The sequence below is a fragment of the Pleurodeles waltl genome, chromosome 12, assembly GCF_031143425.1.
Source record: "Pleurodeles waltl isolate 20211129_DDA chromosome 12, aPleWal1.hap1.20221129, whole genome shotgun sequence".
Classification (NCBI taxonomy): domain Eukaryota; kingdom Metazoa; phylum Chordata; class Amphibia; order Caudata; family Salamandridae; genus Pleurodeles; species Pleurodeles waltl.
The window spans coordinates 691,735,114-691,757,126 of NC_090451.1; the positions used below are offsets into that span (position 1 = coordinate 691,735,114).

General features: G+C 46.7%; 1 protein-coding gene across 1 annotated transcript in view; it reads right to left on the reverse strand.

Annotated features, from left to right (window-relative positions):
• GIGYF1 (GRB10 interacting GYF protein 1) overlaps positions 1-22,013 on the reverse strand; it is a 656,843-nt gene that overhangs the window by 300,526 nt on the left and 334,304 nt on the right. Inside the window, exon 15 of the mRNA XM_069215543.1 lies at positions 15,913-16,072. Coding sequence (XP_069071644.1) covers positions 15,913-16,072 — 160 coding nt within the window. The remainder of the gene's footprint in view (positions 1-15,912; positions 16,073-22,013) is intronic.

The following is a 22,013-nucleotide window of genomic DNA, read 5'->3' on the forward strand; positions in this document are numbered from 1 at the left end:
GGCTGACTAGTTCCAGCAGCCTGCCACACCAGAGACATGTTGCTGGCCCCATGGGGAGAGTGCCTTTGTCACTCTGAGGCCAGTAACAAAGCCTGCACTGGGTGGAGATGCTAACACCTCCCCCAGGCAGGAGCTGTGACACCTGGCGTGAGCCTCAAAGGCTCACCCCTTTGTCACAGCCCAGCAGGGCACTCCAGCTTAGTGGAGTTGCCTGCCCCCTCCGGCCACGGCCCCCACTTTTGGCGGCAAGGCTGGAGGGAACAAAGAAAGCAACAAGGAGGAGTCACTGGCCAGTCAGGACAGCCCCTAAGGTGTCCTGAGCTGAGGTGACTAACTTTTAGAAATCCTCCATCTTGCAGATGGAGGATTCCCCCAATAGGGTTAGGATTGTGACCCCCTCCCCTTGGGAGGAGGCACAAAGAGGGTGTACCCACCCTCAGGGCTAGTAGCCATTGGCTACTAACCCCCCAGACCTAAACACGCCCTTAAATTTAGTATTTAAGGGCTACCCTGAACCCTAGAAAATTAGATTCCTGCAACAACAAGAAGAAGGACTGCCTAGCTGAAAACCCCTGCAGAGGAAGACCAGAAGACAACAACTGCCTTGGCTCCAGAAACTCACCGGCCTGTCTCCTGCCTTCCAAAGAACTCTGCTCCAGCGACGCCTTCCAAAGGGACCAGCGACCTCTGAATCCTCTGAGGACTGCCCTGCTTCGACGACGACAAGAAACTCCCGAGGACAGCGGACCTGCTCCAAAAAGACTGCAACTTTGTCCAAAGGAGCAGCTTTAAAGACCCCTGCAATCTCCCCGCAAGAAGCGTGAGACTTGCAACACTGCACCCGGCGACCCCGACTCGGCTGGTGGAGAACCAACACCTCAGGGAGGACCCCCGGACTACTCTCCGACTGTGAGTACCAAAACCTGTCCCCCCTGAGCCCCCACAGCGCCGCCTGCAGAGGGAATCCCGAGGCTTCCCCTGACCGCGACTCTCTGAAGCCTAAGTCCCGACGCCTGGAAAAGACCCTGCACCCGCAGCCCCCAGGACCTGAAGGACCGGACTTTCACTGGAGAAGTGACCCCCAGGAGTCCCTCTCCCTTGCCCAAGTGGAGGTTTCCCCGAGGAAGCCCCCCCTTGCCTGCCTGCAGCGCTGAAGAGATCCGTTGATCTCTCATTGACTAGCATTGCGAACCCGACGCTTGTTCCTACACTGCACCCGGCCGCCCCCGCGCTGCTGAGGGTGAAATTTCTGTGTGGGCTTGTGTCCCCCCCGGTGCCCTACCAAACCCCCCTGGTCAAACCCCCTCCGAAGACGCGGGTACTTACCTGCAAGCAGACCGGAACCGGGGCACCCCCTTCTCTCCATTCTAGCCTATGCGTTTTGGGCACCACTTTGAACTCTGCACCTGACCGGCCCTGAGCTGCTGGTGTGGTAACTTTGGGGTTGCTCTGAACCCCCAACGGTGGGCTACCTTGGACCAAGAACTGAACCCTGTAAGTGACTTACTTACCTGGTAAAACTAACAAAAACTTACCTCCCCCAGGAACTGTGAAAATTGCACTAAGTGTCCACTTTTAAAGTAGCTATTTGTGAATAACTTGAAAAGTATACATGCAATTGAAATGATTCAAAGTTCCTAATGTACTTACCTGCAATACCTTTCAAACAAGATATTACATGTTAAATTTGAACCTGTGGTTCTTAAAATAAACTAAGAAAATATATTTTTCTATACAAAACCTATTGGCTGGATTTGTCTCTGAGTGTGTGTACCTCATTTATTGTCTATGTGTATGTACAACAAATGCTTAACACTACTCCTTGGATAAGCCTACTGCTCGACCACACTACCACAAAATAGAGCATTAGTATTATCTATTTTTACCACTATTTTACCTCTAAGGGGAACCCTTGGACTCTGTGCATGCTATTCCTTACTTTGAAATAGCACATACAGAGCCAACTTCCTACAATTAGTCCTTAGGACGACTTTATTTTTGTGTAGTTGTATAAAAGGTTCTTGTATTGTAAACGCCTGAATTTCGCTTACTCTTCTTAGAGATGTAATGGCGATGAGAAATGCAACCTTCCAGGTTAGGAACTGTATTTCGCAAGAGTGCATGGGTTCAAAAGGTGGACCCATGAGTCTTGTTAAGACAACATTTAAGTTCCATGAAGGAACAGGTGGTGTTCTTGGTGGTATAATTCTTTTAAGGCCTTCCATGAATGCTTTAATGACTGGTATCCTATATAGGGAAGTTGAATAGGTAGTCTGCAGGTATGCAGATATTGCCGCAAGGTGTATTTTAATGGAAGAGAAGGCTAGGTTAGATTTTTGTAAGTGAAGCAAGTAACCCACTTCGTCCTTTGGAGTTGCCTGTAAAGGTTGGATCTGATTATGATGGCAGTAGCAGACAAACCTCTTCCATTTACTTGCATAGCAGTGCCTAGTGGACGGCCTTCTGGCTTGCTTTATGACATCCATACATTCTTGGGTAAATTGTAAGTGTCCGAATTCTAGGATTTCAGGAGCCAGATTGCTAGATTCAGCGATGCTGGATCTGGATGTCTGATCTGTTGGTTGTGTTGTGTTAACAGATCCGGCCTGTTGGGCAATTTGATGTGGGGTACTACGGATAGGTCTAGCAGTGTTGTGTACCAGGGTTGCCTTGCCCAAGTTGGTGCTATTAAGATGAGTTTGAGTTTGTTTTGACTCAATTTGTTTACCAGATAAGGAAGGAGAGGGAGAGGAGGAAAAGCGTAGGCAAATATCCTTGACCAGTTCATCCATAGGGCATTGCCTTGGGACTGCCTGTGTGGGTATCTGGATGCGAAGTTTTGGCATTTTGCGTTCTCTCTTGTTGCAAACAAGTCTATTTGAGGTGTTCCCCAGAGTCTGAAGTAAGTGTTTAGAATTTGGGGGTGAATTTCCCATTCGTGGACCTGTTGGTGATCTCGAGAGAGATTGTCTGCAAGTTGATTCTGGATCCCTGGAATAAACTGCGCTATTAGGCGAATGTGGTTGTGAATTGCCCATCGCCATATCTTCTGTGCTAGAAGGCTCAACTGCGTTGAGTGTGTCCCCCCCTGTTTGTTTAGATAATACATTGTTGTCATGTTGTCTGTTTTGACAAGAATGTATTTGTGAGTTATAATTGGTTGGAAAGCCCTTAATGCTTGAAAAACTGCTAGCATTTCAAGGTGATTTATATGCAGTTTTGTTTGATGTACGTTCCACTGTCCTTGTATGCTGTGTTGATCGAGGTGTGCTCCCCACCCTGTCATGGAAGCATCTGTTGTTATTACGCATTGTGACACTGGGTCTTGGAATGGCCGCCCTTTGTTTAAATTTATACTGTTCCACCATAGAAGCGAGAGATAAGTTTGGCGGTCTATTAACACCAGATCTAGAAGGTGACCCTGTGCTTGTGACCATTGTGATGCTAGGCACTGTTGTAAGGGCCTCATGTGTAGTCTTGCGTTCGGGACAATGGCTATGCATGAAGACATCATGCCTAGGAGTTGTAATATCATCTTTGCTTGTATTGTTTGTGTTGGATACATGCGTTGTATGATCTTGTTGAAATTTTGAATTCTTTGTGGACTTGGAGTGGCTACTCCTTTTGTTGTGTCTATTATGGCTCCCAGGTATTGTTGTACTTTGCACGGCAAAATGTTGGATTTTGCAAAGTTGACGGTGAAACTTAGTTTGTAGAGGGTTTGTATGATTTGATTTGTGTGTTGTAAGCACTTTGTTAGTGAATTGGTTTTGATTAGCCAGTCGTCTAGATACGGGAATACATGTATTTGCTGCCTTCTGATGTGTGCAGCCACTACTGCTAGACATTTTGTAAAGACTCTTGGTGCGGTTGTTAAACCAAAAGGCAATACTTTGAATTGGTAATGTATTCCTTTGAATACAAAGCGTAGGTATTTCCTGTGCGACGGATGTATTGGTATATGGAAATACGCGTCTTTGAGGTCTAAGGTTGTCATGTAGTCCTGTAGTTTTAGCAATGGTAACACTTCTTGTAGCGTGACCATGTGAAAGTGGTCTGATTTGATGTAGGTGTTTAGTATTCTGAGGTCTAGGATTGGTCTCAGTGTTTTGTCCTTTTTTGGTATTAAGAAGTACAGTGAATAGACTCCTGTGTTTGTTTGTGTGTTTGGTACTAATTCGATTGCATTCTTTTGCAATAGTGCTTGAATGAAAATGTCACTTACCCAGTGTACATCTGTTCGTGGCATCAGTCGCAGTAGATTCGCATGTTTTGCAATAGCTCGCCATCTGGTGTTGGGCCGGAGTGTTACAAGTTGTTTTTCTTCGAAGAAGTCTTTCGAGTCACGGGACCGAGTGACTCCTCCTTTTGTCTCCATTGCGCATGGGCGTCGACTCCATCTTCGATTGTTTTTCCCCGCAGAGGGTGAGGTAGGAGTTGAATTGTAGTAATAGTGCCCATGCAATGGAGTGACTAAGTATGCACCTATTTAAGGTTGAGATGATACATATATAAATAATTGAAGGTAACTTCCAAACTGCTACAGGCTCCCGGGGAGGCGGGTGGGCACATGCGAATCTACTGCGACTGATGCCACGAACAGATGTACACTAGGTTAGTGACATTTTCAGTTCGATGGCATCTGTCGCTGGAGATACGCATGTTTTGCATAGACTAGTAAGCAGTTATCTCCCCAAAAGCGGTGGATCAGCCTGTAGGAGTGGAAGTAGTCTGAAATAATGTTCTTAATACGGCTTGACCTACTGTGGCTTGTTGTGCGGATAACACGTCTACACAGTAGTGCTTGGTGAATGTGTGAGGCGTAGACCATGTGGCTGCCTTACATATTTCTTGCATTGGGATGTTTCCTAGAAAGGCCATGGTAGCACCTTTCTTTCTGGTTGAGTGTGCCCTTGGTGTAATGGGCAGCTGTCGTTTAGCTTTAAGGTAGCAGATTTGGATGCATTTAACTATCCATCTGGCTATACCTTGTTTTGATATTGGGTTTCCTGCATGAGGTTTTTGAAATGCAATAAATAGTTGTTTAGTCTTTCTGATGTTTTTTGTTCTGTCAATGTAATACATCAATGCTCTTTTGACATCTAATGTATGTAGTGCCCTTTCAGCTACGGTATCTGGCTGTGGAAAGAACACTGGAAGTTCCACTGTTTGATTTAGATGGAACGGTGAAATAACCTTTGGCAAAAATTTAGGATTGGTCCTTAGGACGACCTTATTCTTGTGTAGTTGTATTGTAAACGCCTGAATCTCGCTTACTCTTCTTAGGGAAGTAATGGCGATGAGAAATGCCACCTTCCAGGTTAGGAACTGTATGTCGCAGGAGTGCATGGGTTCAAAAGGTGGACCCATAAGTCTAGTTAGGACAACATTTAGGTTCCATGAAGGAACAGGTGGTGTTCTTGGTGGTATAATTCTCCTAAGGCCCTCCATGAATGCTTTAATGACTGGTATCTTATATAGGGAAGTTGAATAGGTAGTCTGCAGGTATGCAGATATTGCTGCAAGGTGTATTTTAATGGAAGAGAAAGCCAGGTTAGATTTTTGTAAGTGAAGCAAGTAACCCACTACATGTTCTGGAGTTGCGTGTAATGGTTGTATTTGATTAATATGGCAGTAGCAAACAAACATCTTCCATTTACTTGCATAGCAGTGCCTGGTGGATGGCCTTCTGGCTTGTTTTATGACTTCCATACATTCTTGGGTAAGTTGTAAGTGCCCGAATTCTAGGATTTCAGGAGCCAGATTGCTAGATTCAGCGATGCTGGATCTGGGTGTCTGATCTTTTGGTTGTGCTGTGTCAACAGATCTGGCCTGTTGGGCAATTTGATGCAGGGTACTACTGATAGGTCTAGCAGCGTTGTGTACCAGGGTTGCCTTGCCCAAGTTGGTGCTATCAATATGAGTTTGAGTTTGTTTTGACTGAGTTTGTTTACCAGGTAAGGAAGGAGAGGGAGAGGAGGAAAAGCGTAAGCAAATATCCCTGACCAGTTCATCCATAGGGCATTGCCTTGGGACTGTTTGTGTGGGTATCTGGATGCGAAGTTTTGGCATTTTGCGTTCTCCCTTGTCGCAAACAAGTCTAGCTGAGGTGTTCCCCAGAGTTTGAAATAAGTGTTCAGAATTTGGGGGTGAATTTCCCATTCGTGGACCTGTTGGTGATCTCGAGAGAGATTGTCTGCGAGTTGATTTTGGATCCTTGGTATAAATTGTGCTATTAGGCGAATTTGGTTGTGAATTGCCCAACGCCAAATCTTTTGTGCTAGCAGGCTTAACTGCGTGGAGTGCGTCCCCCCTTGCTTGTTTAGATAATACATTGTTGTCATGTTGTCTGTTTTGACGAGAATGTATTTGTGAACTATTATTGGTTGGAAAGCTTTTAGTGCTTGAAAAACTGCTAGAAGTTCTAGGTGATTTATATGCAGTGTTGTTTGATGTACGTTCCATTGTCCTTGTATGCTGTGTTGATCGAGGTGTGCTCCCCACCCTGTCATGGAAGCATCTGTTATTACGTATTGTGGCACTGGGTCTTGGAAAGGCCGCCCTTTGTTTAAATTTATGTTATTCCACCACAGAAGCGAGAGGTAAGTTTGGCGGTCTATTAACACCAGATCTAGAAGGTGACCCTGTGCTTGTGACCATTGTGATGCTAGGCACTGTTGTAAGGGCCTCATGTGCAGTCTTGCGTTTGGGACAATGGCTATGCATGAAGACATCATGCCTAGGAGTTGTAGTACCATCTTTGCGTGTATCCTTTGTGTTGGATACATGCGTTGTATGATGGTGTTGAAATTTTGAATTCTTTGTGGACTTGGAGTGGCTACTCCTTTTGATGTGTCTATTATGGCTCCCAGGTATTGTTGTACCTTGCGCGGCAGAATTTTGGATTTTGTGAAATTGACGGTGAACCCTAGTTTGAAGAGGGTTTGTATGATATGATTTGTGTGATTTGAGCACTGTATTAACGAATGGGCCTTGATTAGCCAGTCGTCTAGATATGGGAACACATATATTTGCTGCCTTCTTATGTGTGCAGCGACTACCGCTAGACATTTGGTAAAGACTCTTGGTGCGGTTGTTAATCCGAAAGGCAGTACCTTGAATTGGTAATGTATTCCCTTGAATACAAACCTTAGGTATTTCCTGTGCGATGGGTGTATTGGTATATGGAAATAAGCATCCTTGAGGTCTAAAGTTGCCATGTAGTCGTGTAGTTTTAGCAATAGCAATACTTCTTGTAGTGTGACCATGTGAAAGTGGTCTGATTTGATGAAAGTGTTCACTACTCTGAGGTCTAGGATTGGTCTCAGCGTTTTGTCCTTCTTTGGTATCAGAAAGTACAGTGAGTAAACTCCTGTGTTTATTTGTGTGTTTGGCACTAATTCGATTGCATTCTTTTGCAATAGTGCCTGCACTTCTATCTCCAGGAGATTGGAATGGTGTGTTGTCAAATTTTGTGCTTTTGGTGGTATGTTTGGAGGGAATTGTAGAAATTCTATGCAATAACCATGTTGGATAATTGCTAGAACCCAAGTGTCTGTAGTGATTTCCTCCCATGCTTTGTAATAATGACCTATTCTTCCCCCCACTGGTGTTGTGTGGAGGGGGTGAGTGACATGTGAGTCACTGTTTAGTAGTAGGGGTTTTGGGGCTCTGAAATCTTCCTCTATTTCTAGGGAATTGCCCTCCTCTATATTGTCCCCGAAAACCTCCTCTATACTGTCCCTGGTAACTGGACGGTGTTGCTTGTGAGGTGCTGGCTTGTGTGCTCTGACCCCGAAACCCCCCTCGAAAGGGTGTTTTACGGAATGTGCTGTAATTCCCTCTGCTCTGCGGGGAGTAGAGTGCGCCCATGGCTTTGGCAGTGTCCGTATCTTTTTTGAGTTTCTCAATCGCTGTGTCCACTTCTGGACCGAACAGTTCTTTTTCATTAAAAGGCATATTGAGAACTGCTTGTTGAATCTCTGGTTTAAATCCAGACGTTCGGAGCCATGCATGCCTTCTGATAGTTACAGATGTATTAATTGTCCGTGCAGCTGTATCTGCAGCGTCCATGGAGGAGCGGATCTGGTTGTTGGAAATGGTCTGTCCCTCCTCAACCACTTGTTTTGCCCTATTTTGTAAGTCCTTGGGCAGATGTTCAATGAGATGTTGCATCTCGTCCCAGTGGGCTCTGTCATAGCGCGCAAGTAGTGCCTGGGAGTTCGCAATGCGCCACTGGTTTGCAGCTTGTGCTGCGACTCTTTTACCAGCTGCATCGAACTTGCGGCTTTCTTTATCTGGGGGTGGTGCATCTCCAGATGTATGAGAGTTGGCCCTTTTCCTAGCTGCTCCTACAACGACAGAGTCTGGTGGCAGCTGTGTAGTGATGAAAACCGGGTCTGTAGGAGGCGCCTTATACTTTTTTTCCACCCTTGGTGTGATTGCCCTACTTTTGACCGGCTCCTTAAAGATTTCTTTCGCGTGCCGGAGCATACCAGGGAGCATAGGCAGGCTTTGGTATGAGCTGTGGGTGGAGGAGAGTGTGTTGAATAAAAAATCATCCTCGACCTGTTCTGAGTGGAGGCTTACGTTGTGAAATTGTGCTGCTCTAGCCACCACTTGAGAATACGCGGTGCTGTCTTCTGGTGGAGATGGCTTCGTAGGGTATGCCTCCGGACTGTTATCTGACACTGGGGCGTCGTATAGGTCCCATGCGTCTTGATCTTGGTCACCCTGGCTTATGGTGGTGTGAGCTGGGGAGTGTGATGGAGTTCGTGCTGGTGAGACGTTAATCACGGGCGGAGGAGAGGGTGGTGGGGTAACTCTTTTCACCACTTTTGGTTGTGGTGTCTGTTCAGTTTGGAACTCCAACCTTCTCTTTCTTCTAATGGGGGGAAGGGTGCTTATTTTTCCTGTCCCCTGCTGTATGAAGATACGCTTTTGCGTATGGTCCACATCAGTTGATTGTAGCTCTTTCTCAAACCTATGCTCTTGCATTTGGGAGGTTAGCGAGTGCTCTTCTGTATAAGAGCCTGAAGCTGGGTCGCTTGCAGTTTGTTTCGGCACCGAAACCCTGTCTGCGTGTTTTTTCGGCTCCGAGGTGACTTTTTTCTTTTTCGGGGCCGAAACCTCTCGGCGTCGATCTTCTTCGGTGCCGCTGTCTCGGCGTCGAGCCGTGTCCACACCGGCATCTCGGTGTCGAGGCTTGTCTCCAGCACTTTCTCGGTCCCGAGAAGGCTGCGTGCCGGTGTCTCGACCGGAGTTGGACGATCTCGGCACTGTTTGGGCCTTTTTCGGTGCCGACGGTCGGTCACCGAATTTATGGGTGGAGCCATGGCCTGATGGCAGTGGCGTCCCCTGGGCCTTGTAAATCTTCCTTTGTGTGGTTTTCGACGTCTTACTCACGGTTTGTGTATCGTCGAATCCTTCGGAGTCCGATTCTTGGATCGAGAAGGTACCTTCCTCTTCCTGCTCCTCGAACTCTCGGTGGGCTGTCGGCGCGGACGCCATCTGAAGTCTTCTGGCTCGACGGTCTCGGAGTGTCTTTCGGGACCGGAACGCACGACAGGCCTCACAGGTGTCTTCACTGTGCTCAGGTGACAGGCACAGGTTACAGACCAAGTGTTGGTCTGTATAGGGGTATTTATTGTGGCATTTGGGGCAGAAACGGAACGGGGTCCGTTCCATCGGCGTTCTTCAGCACGCGGTCGGGCCGACCAGGCCCCGACGGGGGATCGAAAAACTACCCCGAAGGGCACCGGAGCTCTTCGATCTTCGATGCGGTGTTGAATCTAAGTACGCCGATCCCGAACGCAACAATACCGACGAAAATCTTCCGAAATTAGCTAATTCTCCGTTCCGAAACTCGGAGCGACAGGAACACGTCCGAACCCGATGGCGGAAAAAAAACTATCGAAGATGGAGTCGACGCCCATGTGCAATGGAGACAAAAGGAGGAGTCACTCGGTCCCGTGACTCGAAAGACTTCTTCGAAGAAAAACAAATTGTAACACTCCGGCCCAACACCAGATGGCGAGCTATTGCAAAACATGCGTATCTACAGCGACAGATGCCATCGAACCTTCTATTTCCAGAAGTTCGGAATGTTGTTTTGATAAATTCTGTGCTTTTGGTGGTATGTTTGGAGGGAATTGTAGGAATTCTATGCAATAACCATGTTGGATAATTGCTAAGACCCAAGTGTCTGTAGTTATTTCCTCCCATGCTTTGTAATAATGACCTATTCTTCCCCCCACTGGTGTTGTGTGGAGGGGGTGAGTGACATCTGAGTCACTGCTTGGTTGTAGGGGTTTTGGGGCTTTGAAATTTTCCTCTATTCCTAGGGAATTGCCCTTCTCTGTATTGGCCCCGAAAGCCTCCCCTGTACTGTCCCTGGTAGCTGGACGGTGTTGCCTGCGAGGTGCTGGCTTGTGTGGCCTGACCCCGAAACACCCCTCTAAAGGGTGTCTTGCGGAAGGTGCTGTAGGTTCCTCTGCTTTGCGGGGAGTAGAGTGCGCCCATGGCTTTAGCAGTGTCAGTGTCTTTTTTAAGTTTTTCGATTGCCGTGTCCACTTCTGGTCCGAACAGTTGTTTTTCGTTGAATGGCATATTGAGCACTGCCTGCTGTATCTCTGGTTTGAACCCAGACGTTCTTAGCCATGCGTGCCTTCTAATGGTCACAGATGTATTAATTGTTCTTGCAGCTGTGTCTGCTGCGTCCATAGAAGATCGTATCTGGTTATTTGATATGTTCTGTCCTTCCTCAACCACCTGCTTTGCCCTCTTTTGTAGTTCCTTGGGAAGATGCTCGATGAGGTGTTGCATCTCATCCCAATGGGCTCTGTCATAGCGCGCAAGTAGTGCTTGAGAGTTAGCGATGCGCCACTGGTTTGCAGCTTGTACTGCGACTCTTTTCCCAGCTGCATCGAACTTGCGGCTCTCTTTATCTGGGGGTGGTGCATCCCCAGATGTGTGGGAGTTGGCTCTTTTCCGAGCTGCTCCTACTACGACGGAATCTGGTGGCAGCTGTGTGGTGATGAAAACAGGGTCTGTAGGAGGTGCCTTATACTTCTTTTCCACCCTTGGCGTTATTGCCTTACTTTTGACCGGCTCCTTGAATATTTCCTTTGCGTGCCGAAGCATACCTGGCAGCATAGGCAGGCTTTGGTAGGAGCTGTGGGTGGAGGAGAGGGTGTTGAACAAAAAGTCAACCTCGACTTGTTCTGAGTGGAGGTTTACGTTGTGGAATTGTGCTGCTCTAGCCACCACTGAGCTGAGCTGTCTTCTGGTGGTGAGGGCTTTGTTGGATATGCCTCCGGACTGTTGTCCGACACTGGGGCATCCTATAAGTCCCAAGCGTCTTGATCCTGGTCACCTTGGCTCATGGTGGTGTGAGCCGGGGAATGTGACGGAGTTTGTGCTGGTGAGACGTTAATTACAGGTGGAGGAGAGGGTGGCGGAGTCACCTTTTTCACCATTTTTGTTTGTGGCGCCTGGTCTGTTTGAAACTCCAGTCTCCTTTTTTTCCTAATAGGGGGAAGGGTGCTTATTTTTCCCGTTCCCTGCTGTATGAAAATACGTTTTTGCGTATGGTCCACTTTGGTGGATTGCAGCTCTTCCTCAAACCTATGCTTTCGCATCTGAGAGGACAGTGATTGTTCCTCTGTATAAGAGCCTGGACCTGGGTCGGTTACGGGTTGTTTCGGCACCGAAACCCTGCCTGTATCTCTTTTCGGCTCCGAGGTGGCTTTTTTCTTTTTTGGAGTCGAAACCTCTCGGCGTCGATCTTCGTCGGTGCCGCTGTCTCGGCGTCGAGCCGCTTCTACACCGCTATCTCGGTGTCGTTGCTTTTCTCCAGCACTTTCTCGATCCCGAGAAGGCTGCGTGCCGGTGTCTCGACCGGAGTCGGACGATCTCAGCACTGTTTTGGCCTTTTTCGGTGCCGATGGTCGGTCACCGAATTTATGGGTGGAGCCATGGCCTGGTGGCAGTGGCGTCCCCTGGGCCTTGTCACTTTTCTTCTGTGTTGTTTTCGACGTCTTACTCACGGTTCTTTGATCGTCGAATTCCTCGGAGTCCGATTCGTGGATCGAAAAGGTTTCTTCTTGTTCCTCGAACTCTCGGTGCGCTGTCGGCGTGGACGCCATCTGAAGTCTCCTGGCTCGACGGTCACTGAGTGTCTTTCGGGACCGGAACGCGCGACAGGCCTCGCAAGTCTCTTTACTGTGCTCAGGTGACAGGCACAGGTTACAGACCAAATGTTGGTCTGTATACGGGTATTTGTTGTGGCATTTGGGACAAAAACGGAACGGGGTCCGTTCCATCGACGTTGTTCGACACGCGGTCGGGCCGACCAGGCCCGACAGGGGATCGAAAACTACCCCGAAGGGCACCGGAGCGCGTCGATCTTCGATGCGGTGTTGAATCTAACTACGCCGATCCCGAACGCAACAATACCGACGAAAATCTTCCGATATTAACTAACTTTCCGTTCCGAAACTCGGAGCGACAGGAACACGTCCGAACCCGATGGCGGAAAGAAAACAATCGAAGATGGAGTCGACGCCCATGCGCAATGGAGACAGAAGGAGGAGTCACTCGGTCCCGTGACTCGAAAGACTTCTTCGAAGAAAAACAACTTGTAACACTCCGACCCAACACCAGATGGCGAGCTATGCAGAACATGTGTATCTACAGCGACAGATGCCATCGAACAAGGACATTCCATCTCCTTTTGAGCTTTTTATGGAGCCCCATGATCATGCCCTTCAATGTCTTGTTAAATCTCACCACAAGACCATTGGTTTGTGGATGGTATGGTGACTTTTAGGTCACCGCACATTTATTCCACATATGTTTTAGGTAAGCTGAGATGGAGTTAGTACCTCTGTGAGAAACCACCTTCTTAGGAAATCCCGCTCTGGTAAAGATACAGTTGAGTGCTTTGGCTACTGCAGGGGCAGTAGTGGACCTAAGGGGAATTGCCTCAGGGTACGTGGTAGCATGATCCACTACTACCAGTAAATATTAGTTCCCTGATGCTGTGGGAGGTTCAGGTGGACCCACTATGTCAACTCCCACTCTCTCAAAGGGGACCCTCACCACTGGAAGTGGTATATGAGGGGAGCATTTGGATGGCCACCTCTCTTGCCACTTGCTTGACAGGTGACACATGAGCTGCAAAACTCCCTTACCTTCTGGGACATTTTGGGCCAGTAGAAATGGTTGACTAACCTCTCCCATGTCTTGGTTTGTCCCAAATGCCCAGCAAGGGGAATGCCATGGGCTAAGGTAAGGATGAATTCCCTAAACTCCTGAGGCACTACCACTCTCCTAGTGGCACCAGGTTTGGGATCTCTTGCCTCAGTGTAAAGGAGTCCATCTTCCCAATAGACCCTGTGGGATCCACTGACATTTCCATTTTCTTGCTCAGCTGCTTGCTGTCTTAGGCCTTCAAGAGTGGGACAAGCCTTTTGTCCCTGGCACAGCTATTGCCTTGAGGGTTTCCCTGGGCCCAAGAGCTCTACCTGATAAGGCTCCAGCTCCATGGACTCTGTTCCCTCAGAGGATAGGACATCTTCCTGAGAAGAAAGGTTCTGTTTCTTGTGCTGTGCAGAAGCTGGTTCCCTAGTCTTCTTTCCTTTTTTCTTGGAAGGCTGGGCCATTATTTCAGACCCCTACACTTCTTTTTCACCCTGTGCTCTAGTCTTAACACACACCAGTTGAGGGATACCCAGCATGGCTGCATGGGTCTTGAGCTCTACCTCAGACCATGCTGAGGACTCCAGATCATTCCCTAGCAAACACTCTACTGGGATTGCAGAGGAGACTACCACCTCTGCAATCCCAGTGACCCCTCCCCATTCTAAAGTTACCATTGCCATGGGATGGACTTTAGTTTCACTGTCAGTATTAATGTCAAGCCAGATACTGTTCTGGGGAAGCCATTTTGTCTGTCACTGGCACCTGTATCCCTCAGGGTTTCTACCTTATTCTCAATTATCAAGAGCTGTAGCCTGTATTTTTGCATGTTAGGCGGCCAGGCAGCTAGTGTGGTTAAATCCGCCCCACTCCCGAGACTAAAGTAGCTTCAGTGAGAACCTTTATTTGCTCTGGGCACACTGTTGATCCCCACCTGGAGATGGGCTATTCCAGTGATAACAGTAGTAGTTGTGGGACTTTATTTGGGACAGGCCTTGTCTTCAGTTTGGTGTCCATGCTGTCTACAGTTGCGACACCAGGCCTTCTTGGGATCAATGTTTTTACCGGCTTGGGCCCACCCTCCTGGGCAGTTTTTTGGGACCCTTGTGAAGACGATTTTTGTCCTTGGATGTCTCACCACTCTTCCCCTGGGGAGGCTTTATGACCCCTTTCTTTTGGTCACCCCCTGTGGAAGTCTTGGTCACCCTTGTCTGGACCCAGTGGCGTGCCTTCTTTCCCAATTCTTGGGGAGAAATTGGACCTAGGTGTAGGAAAATGGCTCCTTGTTGCGGTTACACCCCCCCTCCCCCAACACACTTTTTGTCTGATATTGATGCTGACGCACCCACACAGGAGCCCATTTTATTTTATGCCTTTATTCACCTGTTTCTAAGTATATTTCTTTGTGTACCTCTCTCCGGTTAGAAAATATAGAAGATATATAAAATTCAATTAGTGTTTATTATTTTTTTAACACTGGTGTAGTTCTGTCTTGTGTGTACATCAGGGACTAATCTGTGTGGTATTTGCAACTGCTTTACACCCTCCCAGATAAGTCTTAGCTGCTTTTGATAGATACCCTTTGACAGCTCTGGTGATCTAGAACCTCTTACACAATCACTAAGGGTTGTCTGGACTCAGTACAGGGTGCATCACGTATGGGTTTACACGCTATACTGAGCAAGCCTCCTATACTTTAAACCTCCAAAATACACAAGTGGCATTAGTGGAGATTAAACCAGGAGAACGGGAGGAGCTGTGTAAATGAACAGTCAGTTTTTCCAACTGTTGGCCACGGTCACAATTTCAATAACATGTATGTAAACAAAAACTTCCACCTACATTAAACCTATGAAACAACAAAAAGTTAGACAAGATGGCCTGGGGAGGCTGTCACGCATTCCAGTGAAGGACAGATATGACTTGTTGACAGTATAGCAGCAGGTGTTGGAGTACATGGACAGGGACTTAAGTGAAATAACATGCATGAGATGGAGAGCCATGTTGAATTGACTGAATTCTGATCAAATTAAAGTCAGCTCTTGGAGGACTACAAGACTGTACGATTGTCATTAACCTGAAAGTCAAGGCAGCAGCAAAAGAGCTTGTAATGCAAAAGAAACAACCACCATACGGAGTGGATGAGAAGGGAATAGGTAGGACTAGATGTCAGATACAAGATGCATTCGCACTAGAAGAGAATATCAAAAGAATATAAAGGAATGCTACCGTACTCTGGTCCTAATCTATTATTTAAATACCAATAAATTATATGGGGTATTATCCAAACAATAACTAATCACTTAGACACATTGCCAGTGACCCTGAACTTAAGAATAGAGTTACCTACTAAAATAGCAACATCCAAACAATTCAGATAATGTTAATTTCACCCTACTTAAATAGAAGCTTGCTCTTTTCATTCCTTCCCTGAGGCACATCTTTATATATAAGCACTGAGAAAAACTATCAATTCACCTTAATCATGAATTGCAGCCTCGCCTGTTCTAGTACTGGGCCCTATAATACTCAAACATACCTACAGCTTTCTCATTCTCAGTAAAGCACCAACAGGACAGTTTTTAATAGTAATTTAAGCAGATAAAAAACAAACGGATGGTAACCACAATACAGTCTGATCGAGCCCTTTCCCCGAACGACTGATAAGAATCAAGAGCCGACATTCTGTGAGAAACTAATGTTAATCCATACCCTGGATCTCTCCCTGGGGATCCTTGTAAAACCACTTCATAGCAGCTTCATGGGAGAGTGGCAAGGCGGCCGCCGTGTTTCGCTGCTCCTGCATAGTCTGTGTAAACCTTTCTTCCTCCAAAGAACTGTCCTGCAAAGAAGCCACCAACTTCTCGGCCTCCTGAAAGAAAAAAGAGAAGTCATTAGAAAGACATTTATACTATACCTTCCTTCCAAAGGAAACCAATTAACCTATCTTAGCCATTAAGGCAACTCACAAAAGTACTATCCTTCTACCACACTAGCTGCAGATTCCCCACATCATGAATCTGCTCTAGATATCAGGCTGAATCCAGAACATTGGCAGTTCCACTCAGACTGACAGGCAACACCATGGCTAATGGAGGCATGTTCTGGGCCTCAATTTTCTGAATAAGGAGGCCATGTCCAAAATAAGTAATTGAAAAAACACCACCTCCAAAAACTCCACAGGTCAACATGACAAAGGAAAACTATAATAGTTGAAGGAAAAGTAAAGGCCACAACGAGTGACCACATGCAACAATGAGCTTAATAGGGTGCTAGAATCAGAACCGTCCACCAGAGGTACAAGGGAGATCCCTATCAGTGAGCAAACAGCCTGCAAATTTGAGTGCTCTAAGCAGTCACAGGGAGCAGGACCAATGAGCAAAAACTGGCCTATCTCTTGACTCGAAAACCTGCAACCAGCGACGCATCCAACAGGGGCCAGCGACCTCTGAAGCCTCAGAGGACTGCCCTGACCCCCAGGACCAAGAAACTCCAGTGAGCAGCAGCTCTGCTCAAAAACAGCTACATCTTTGCAACTAAGAAGCAACTTTTAAAGAACTCACTCTTCCAGCCGGAAGCGTGAGACTTCACACTCTGCAACCAATGCCCCTGGCTTCAGATCCAGAGAACCAACACCACAGGGAGGACTCACCTGCAACTGCGACCCCATGAGTAGCCTGAGACGACCCCCCCCGGACCCCTGACAGCGACGCCTGCACAGAGAATCCAGAGGATCCCCCTGACCCAGACTGCCTGTAACAAGGGACCCGACGCCTAGACCAAGCACTGCACCCGCAGCCCCCAGGACCAGAAGGAACTGAACCTCAGTGCAGAAGTGAACCTCAGGTGGCCTTCTGCCTAGCCCAGGTGGTGTCTGGCCCGAGAAGTGCCCCCGTGCATGCCTGCACCACTAGAGTGACACCCGGGTCCCTCCATTGTTTCCAAAACAAAACCAGACTCCTGCTTTGCACACTGCACCTGGCCGTCCCTGTGCAGCTGAGGGTGTGTTTTGTGTGCCTACTTGTGTGGTAACTTTGGGGTTGCCCTGAACCCCCAACGGTGGTCTACCATGGACCTAACTTTGAACCCTGTAGGTGGTTTACTTACCTGCAAAACTGTTAAACACTTACCTCCCCCAGGAACTGTTGAAAATTGCACTGTCTAGTTTGAAAATAGCTTATTGCCATTTTTGTGAGAACTGTACATGCTATTTTGCTGACTCAAAGTTCCTAAAGTACCTACCTGAACTACCTTTCATTTGAAGTATTACTTGTAAATCTTGAACCTGTGGTTCTTAAAATAAACTAAGAAAATATATTTTTCTATATAAAAACCTATTGGCCCGGAATTGTCTTTGAGTGTGTGGTCCTCATTTATTGCCTGTGGGTGTACAACAAATGCTTAAGACTACCCTCTGATAAGCCTACTGCTCGACCACACTACCACAAAATAGAGCATTAGAATTCTCTCTTTGCCACTATCTTACCTCTAAGGGGAACCCTTGGACTCTGTGCATGCTATTTCTTACTTTGAAATAGTACATACAGAGCCAACTTCCTACACTTCGTAACAAAGGAACCAGACGCCTGGACCAAGCACTGCACCTGCAGCCCCCAGTACAGAGAGGAACCACCAACCAGCATGCAGCCCTCATCCTAGCCTAGTTGGTGGCTGGCCCGAGAAGCCCCCCTGTGCCCTGCCTGCCTCGCACAAGTGACCCCCGGGTCCCTCCATTGCTTGCCTACTGCACCCGGCCAACCCTGTGCCGCTGAGGGTGTGTTTTATGGGCTTGGGTGTGTTTCCCCCTCCCCAACCCCCCCGCTCTACAAAACCCCCCCTGGTCTGCTCCCCCGAGGACGCAGGTACTTACCTGTAAGCAGACTGTGGTTCTTAAAATAACCTCACTTGTAAGTGTCTTACTTACCTCGCAATCTAACCAATACTTACCTCCCCCACAAACTGTTGATTTTTGCACTGTCTACTTTTAAAATAGCTTATTGCCATTTTAACAAAAACTGTATATGTTATTGCTCTAATTTAAAGTTCCTAAATTACCTGTGCGGAGTACGTTGCATTTTATGTATTTACTTCGAATCTTGAACTTCTGGTTCTAGAAATAAATAAATTAAGAAATGAAAATGTCACTTACCCAGTGTACATCTGTTCGTGGCATCAGTCGCTGTAGATTCGCATGTTTTGCATAGCTCGCCATCTGGTGTTGGGTCGGAGTGTTACAAGTTGTTTTTCTTCGAAGAAGTCTTTCGAGTCACGGGACCGAGTGACTCCTCCTTTTGTCTCCATTGCGCATGGGCGTCGACTCCATCTTCGATTGTTTTTCCCCGCAGAGGGTGAGGTAGGAGTTGTATTGTAGTAATAGTGCCCATGCAATGGAGTGACTAAGTATGTACCTATTTAAGGTTAAAATAATATATATACAAATAGTTGAAGGTACCTTCCGAACTGCTACAGGCTCCCGGGGAGGCGGGTGGGCACATGCGAATCTACAGCGACTGATGCCACGAACAGATGTACACTGGGTAAGTAACATTTTCAGTTCGATGGCATCTGTCGCTGTAGATACGCATGTTTTGCATAGACTAGTAAGCAGTTATCTCCCCAAAGCGGTGGCTCAGCCTGTAGGAGTGGGAGTAGTCTGAAACAATGTTCTTAATACGGCTTGACCTACTGTGGCTTGTTGTGCGGATAACACGTCTACACAGTAGTGCTTGGTGAATGTGTGAGGCGTAGACCATGTGGCTGCCTTACATATTTCTTGCATTGGGATGTTTCCTAGAAAGGCCATGGTAGCACCTTTCTTTCTGGTTGAGTGTGCCCTTGGTGTAATGGGCAGTTGTCGTTTAGCTTTAAGGTAGCAGATTTGGATGCATTTAACTATCCATCTGGCTATACCTTGTTTTGATATTGGGTTTCCTGCATGAGGTTTTTGGAATGCAATAAATAGCGGTTTAGTTTTCCTGATGCTCTTTGTTCTGTCAATGTAATACAGTAATGCTCTTTTGACATCTAAAGTATGTAGTGCCCTCTCAGCTACGGAATCTGGCTGTGGGAAGAACACTGGAAGTTCCACTGTTTGATTTAGATGGAACGGTGAAATAACTTTTGGTAGAAATTTAGGATTAGTCCTTAGGACGACCTTATTTTTGTGTAGTTGTATAAAAGGTTCTTGTATTGTAAACGCCTGAATCTCGCTTACTCTTCTTAGAGAGGTAATGGCGATGAGAAATGCAACCTTCCATGTTAGGAACTGTATTTCGCAGGAGTGCATGGGTTCAAAAGGTGGACCCATAAGTCTAGTTAAGACAACATTTAGGTTCCATGAAGGAACAGGTGGTGTTCTTGGTGGAATAATTCTTTTAAGGCCCTCCATGAATGCTTTAATGACTGGTATCCTATATAGGGAAGTTGAATAGGTAGGCTGCAGGTATGCAGATATTGCTGCAAGGTGTATTTTAATGGAAGAGAAAGCTAGGTTAGATTTTTGTAAGTGAAGCAAGTAACCCACTACATGTTTTGGGGTTGCGTGTAATGGTTGGATTTGATTAATATGGCAGTAGCAAACAAACCTTTTCCATTTACTGGCATAGCAGTGCCTGGTGGATGGCCTTCTGGCTTGCTTTATGACTTCCATACATTCTTGGGTAAGTTGTAAGTGTCCGAATTCTAGGATTTCAGGAGCCAGATTGCTAGATTCAGCGATGCTGGATCTGGGTGTCTGATCGTTTGGTTGTGTTGTGTTAACAGATCCGGCCTGTTGGGCAGTTTGATGTGGGGTACTACTGATAGGTCTAGCAGCGTTGTGTACCAGGGTTGCCTTGCCCAAGTTGGTGCTATTAATATGAGTTTGAGTTTGTTTTGACTGAGTTTGTTTACCAGATAAGGAAGGAGAGGGAGAGGAGGAAAAGCGTAGGCAAATATCCCTGACCAGTTGATCCATAGGGCATTGCCGTGGGACTGCCGGTGTGGGTATCTGGATGCGAAGTTTTGGCATTTTGCGTTCTCTTTTGTCGCAAACAAGTCTATTTGAGGTGTTTCCCAGAGCGTGAAGTAAGTGTTCAGAATTTGGGGATGAATTTCCCATTCGTGGACCTGTTGGTGATCTCGAGAGAGATTGTCTGCGAGTTGATTCTGAATTCCTGGGAAAAATTGTGCTATTAGGCGAATTTGGTTGTGAATTGCCCAACGCCATATCTTTTGTGCCAGCAGGCTCAATTGCGTTGAGTGCGTCCCCCCTTGTTTGTTTAGATAATACATTGTTGTCATGTTGTCTGTTTTGACGAGAATGTATTTGTGAACTATTATTGTTGAAAAGCCTTTAATGCTTGAAAAACTGCTAGCAGTTCTAGGTGATTTATATGCAGTTTTGTTTGATGTATGTTTCATTGTCCTTGTATGCTGTGTTGATCGAGGTGTGCTCCCCACCCTGTCATGGAAGCATCTGTTGTTATTACGTATTATGGCACTGGGTCTTGGAAAGGCCGCCCTTTGTTTAAATTTATATTGTTCCACCATAGAAGCGAGAGGTAAGTTTGGCGGTCTATTAACACCAGATCTGTAAGGTGACCCTGTGCTTGTGACCACTGTGATGCTAGGCACTGTTGTAAGGGCCTCATGTGCAGTCTTGCGTTTGGGACAATGGCTATGCATGAAGACATCATGCCTAGGAGTTGTAATATCATCTTTGCTTGTATTCTTTGTGTTGGATACATGCGTTGTATGATGTTGTTGAAATTTTGAATTCTTTGTGGGCTTGGAGTGGCTACTCCTATTGTTGTGTTTATTATGGCTCCTAGGTATTGTTGTACCTTGCGCGGCAGAATGTTGGATTTTGCGAAGTTGACTGTGAACCCTAGTTTGTAGAGGGTTTGTATGATTTGATTTGTGTGTTGTGAGCACGTTATTAACGAATGGGTCTTGATTAGCCAGTCGTCTAGATACGGGAATACATGTATTTTCTGCCTTCTGATGTGTGCAGCGACTACTGCTAGACATTTGGTAAAGACTCTTGGTGCGGTTGTTAAACCGAAAGGCAGTACCTTGAATTGGTAGTGTATTCCTTTGAATACAAACCTTAGGTATTTCCTGTGCGATGGATGTATTGGTATATGGAAATACACGTCTGAGGTCTAATGTTGTCATGTAGTCGTGTAGTTTCAGCAATGGTAACACTTCTTGTAGTGTGACCATGTGAAAGTGGTCTGATTTGATGTATGTGTTTAGTATTCTTAGGTCTAGGATTGGTCTTAGCGTTTTGTCCTTCTTTGGTATTAAGAAGTACAGTGAATAAACTCCTGTGTTTATTTGTGTGTTTGGTACTAACTCGATTGCGTTCTTTTGCAATAGTGCTTGAACCTCTATCTCCAGGAGCTCGGAATGATGTTTTGACAAATTTTGTGCTCTTGGTGGTATGTTTGGAGGGAATTGTAGAAATTCTATGCAATAACCATTTTGGATAATTGCTAGAACCCAAGTGTCTGTAGTGATTTCCTCCCATGCTTTGTAATAATGACCTATTCTTCCCCCCACTGGTGTTGTGTGGAGGGGGTGAGTGACATGTGAGTCACTGCTTAGTTGTAGGGGTTTTGGGGCTTTGAAATTTTCCCCTATTCCTAGGGAATTGCCCTCCTCTATATTGGCCCCGAAAGCCTCCCCTGTACTGTCCCTGGTAACTGGATGGTGTTGCCTGTGAGGTGCTGGCTTGTGTGGCCTGACCCCGAAAACCCCCCTCTAAAGGGTGTTTTGCGGAAGGTGCTGTAATTTCCTCTGCTCTGCGGGGAGTAGAGTGCACCCATGGC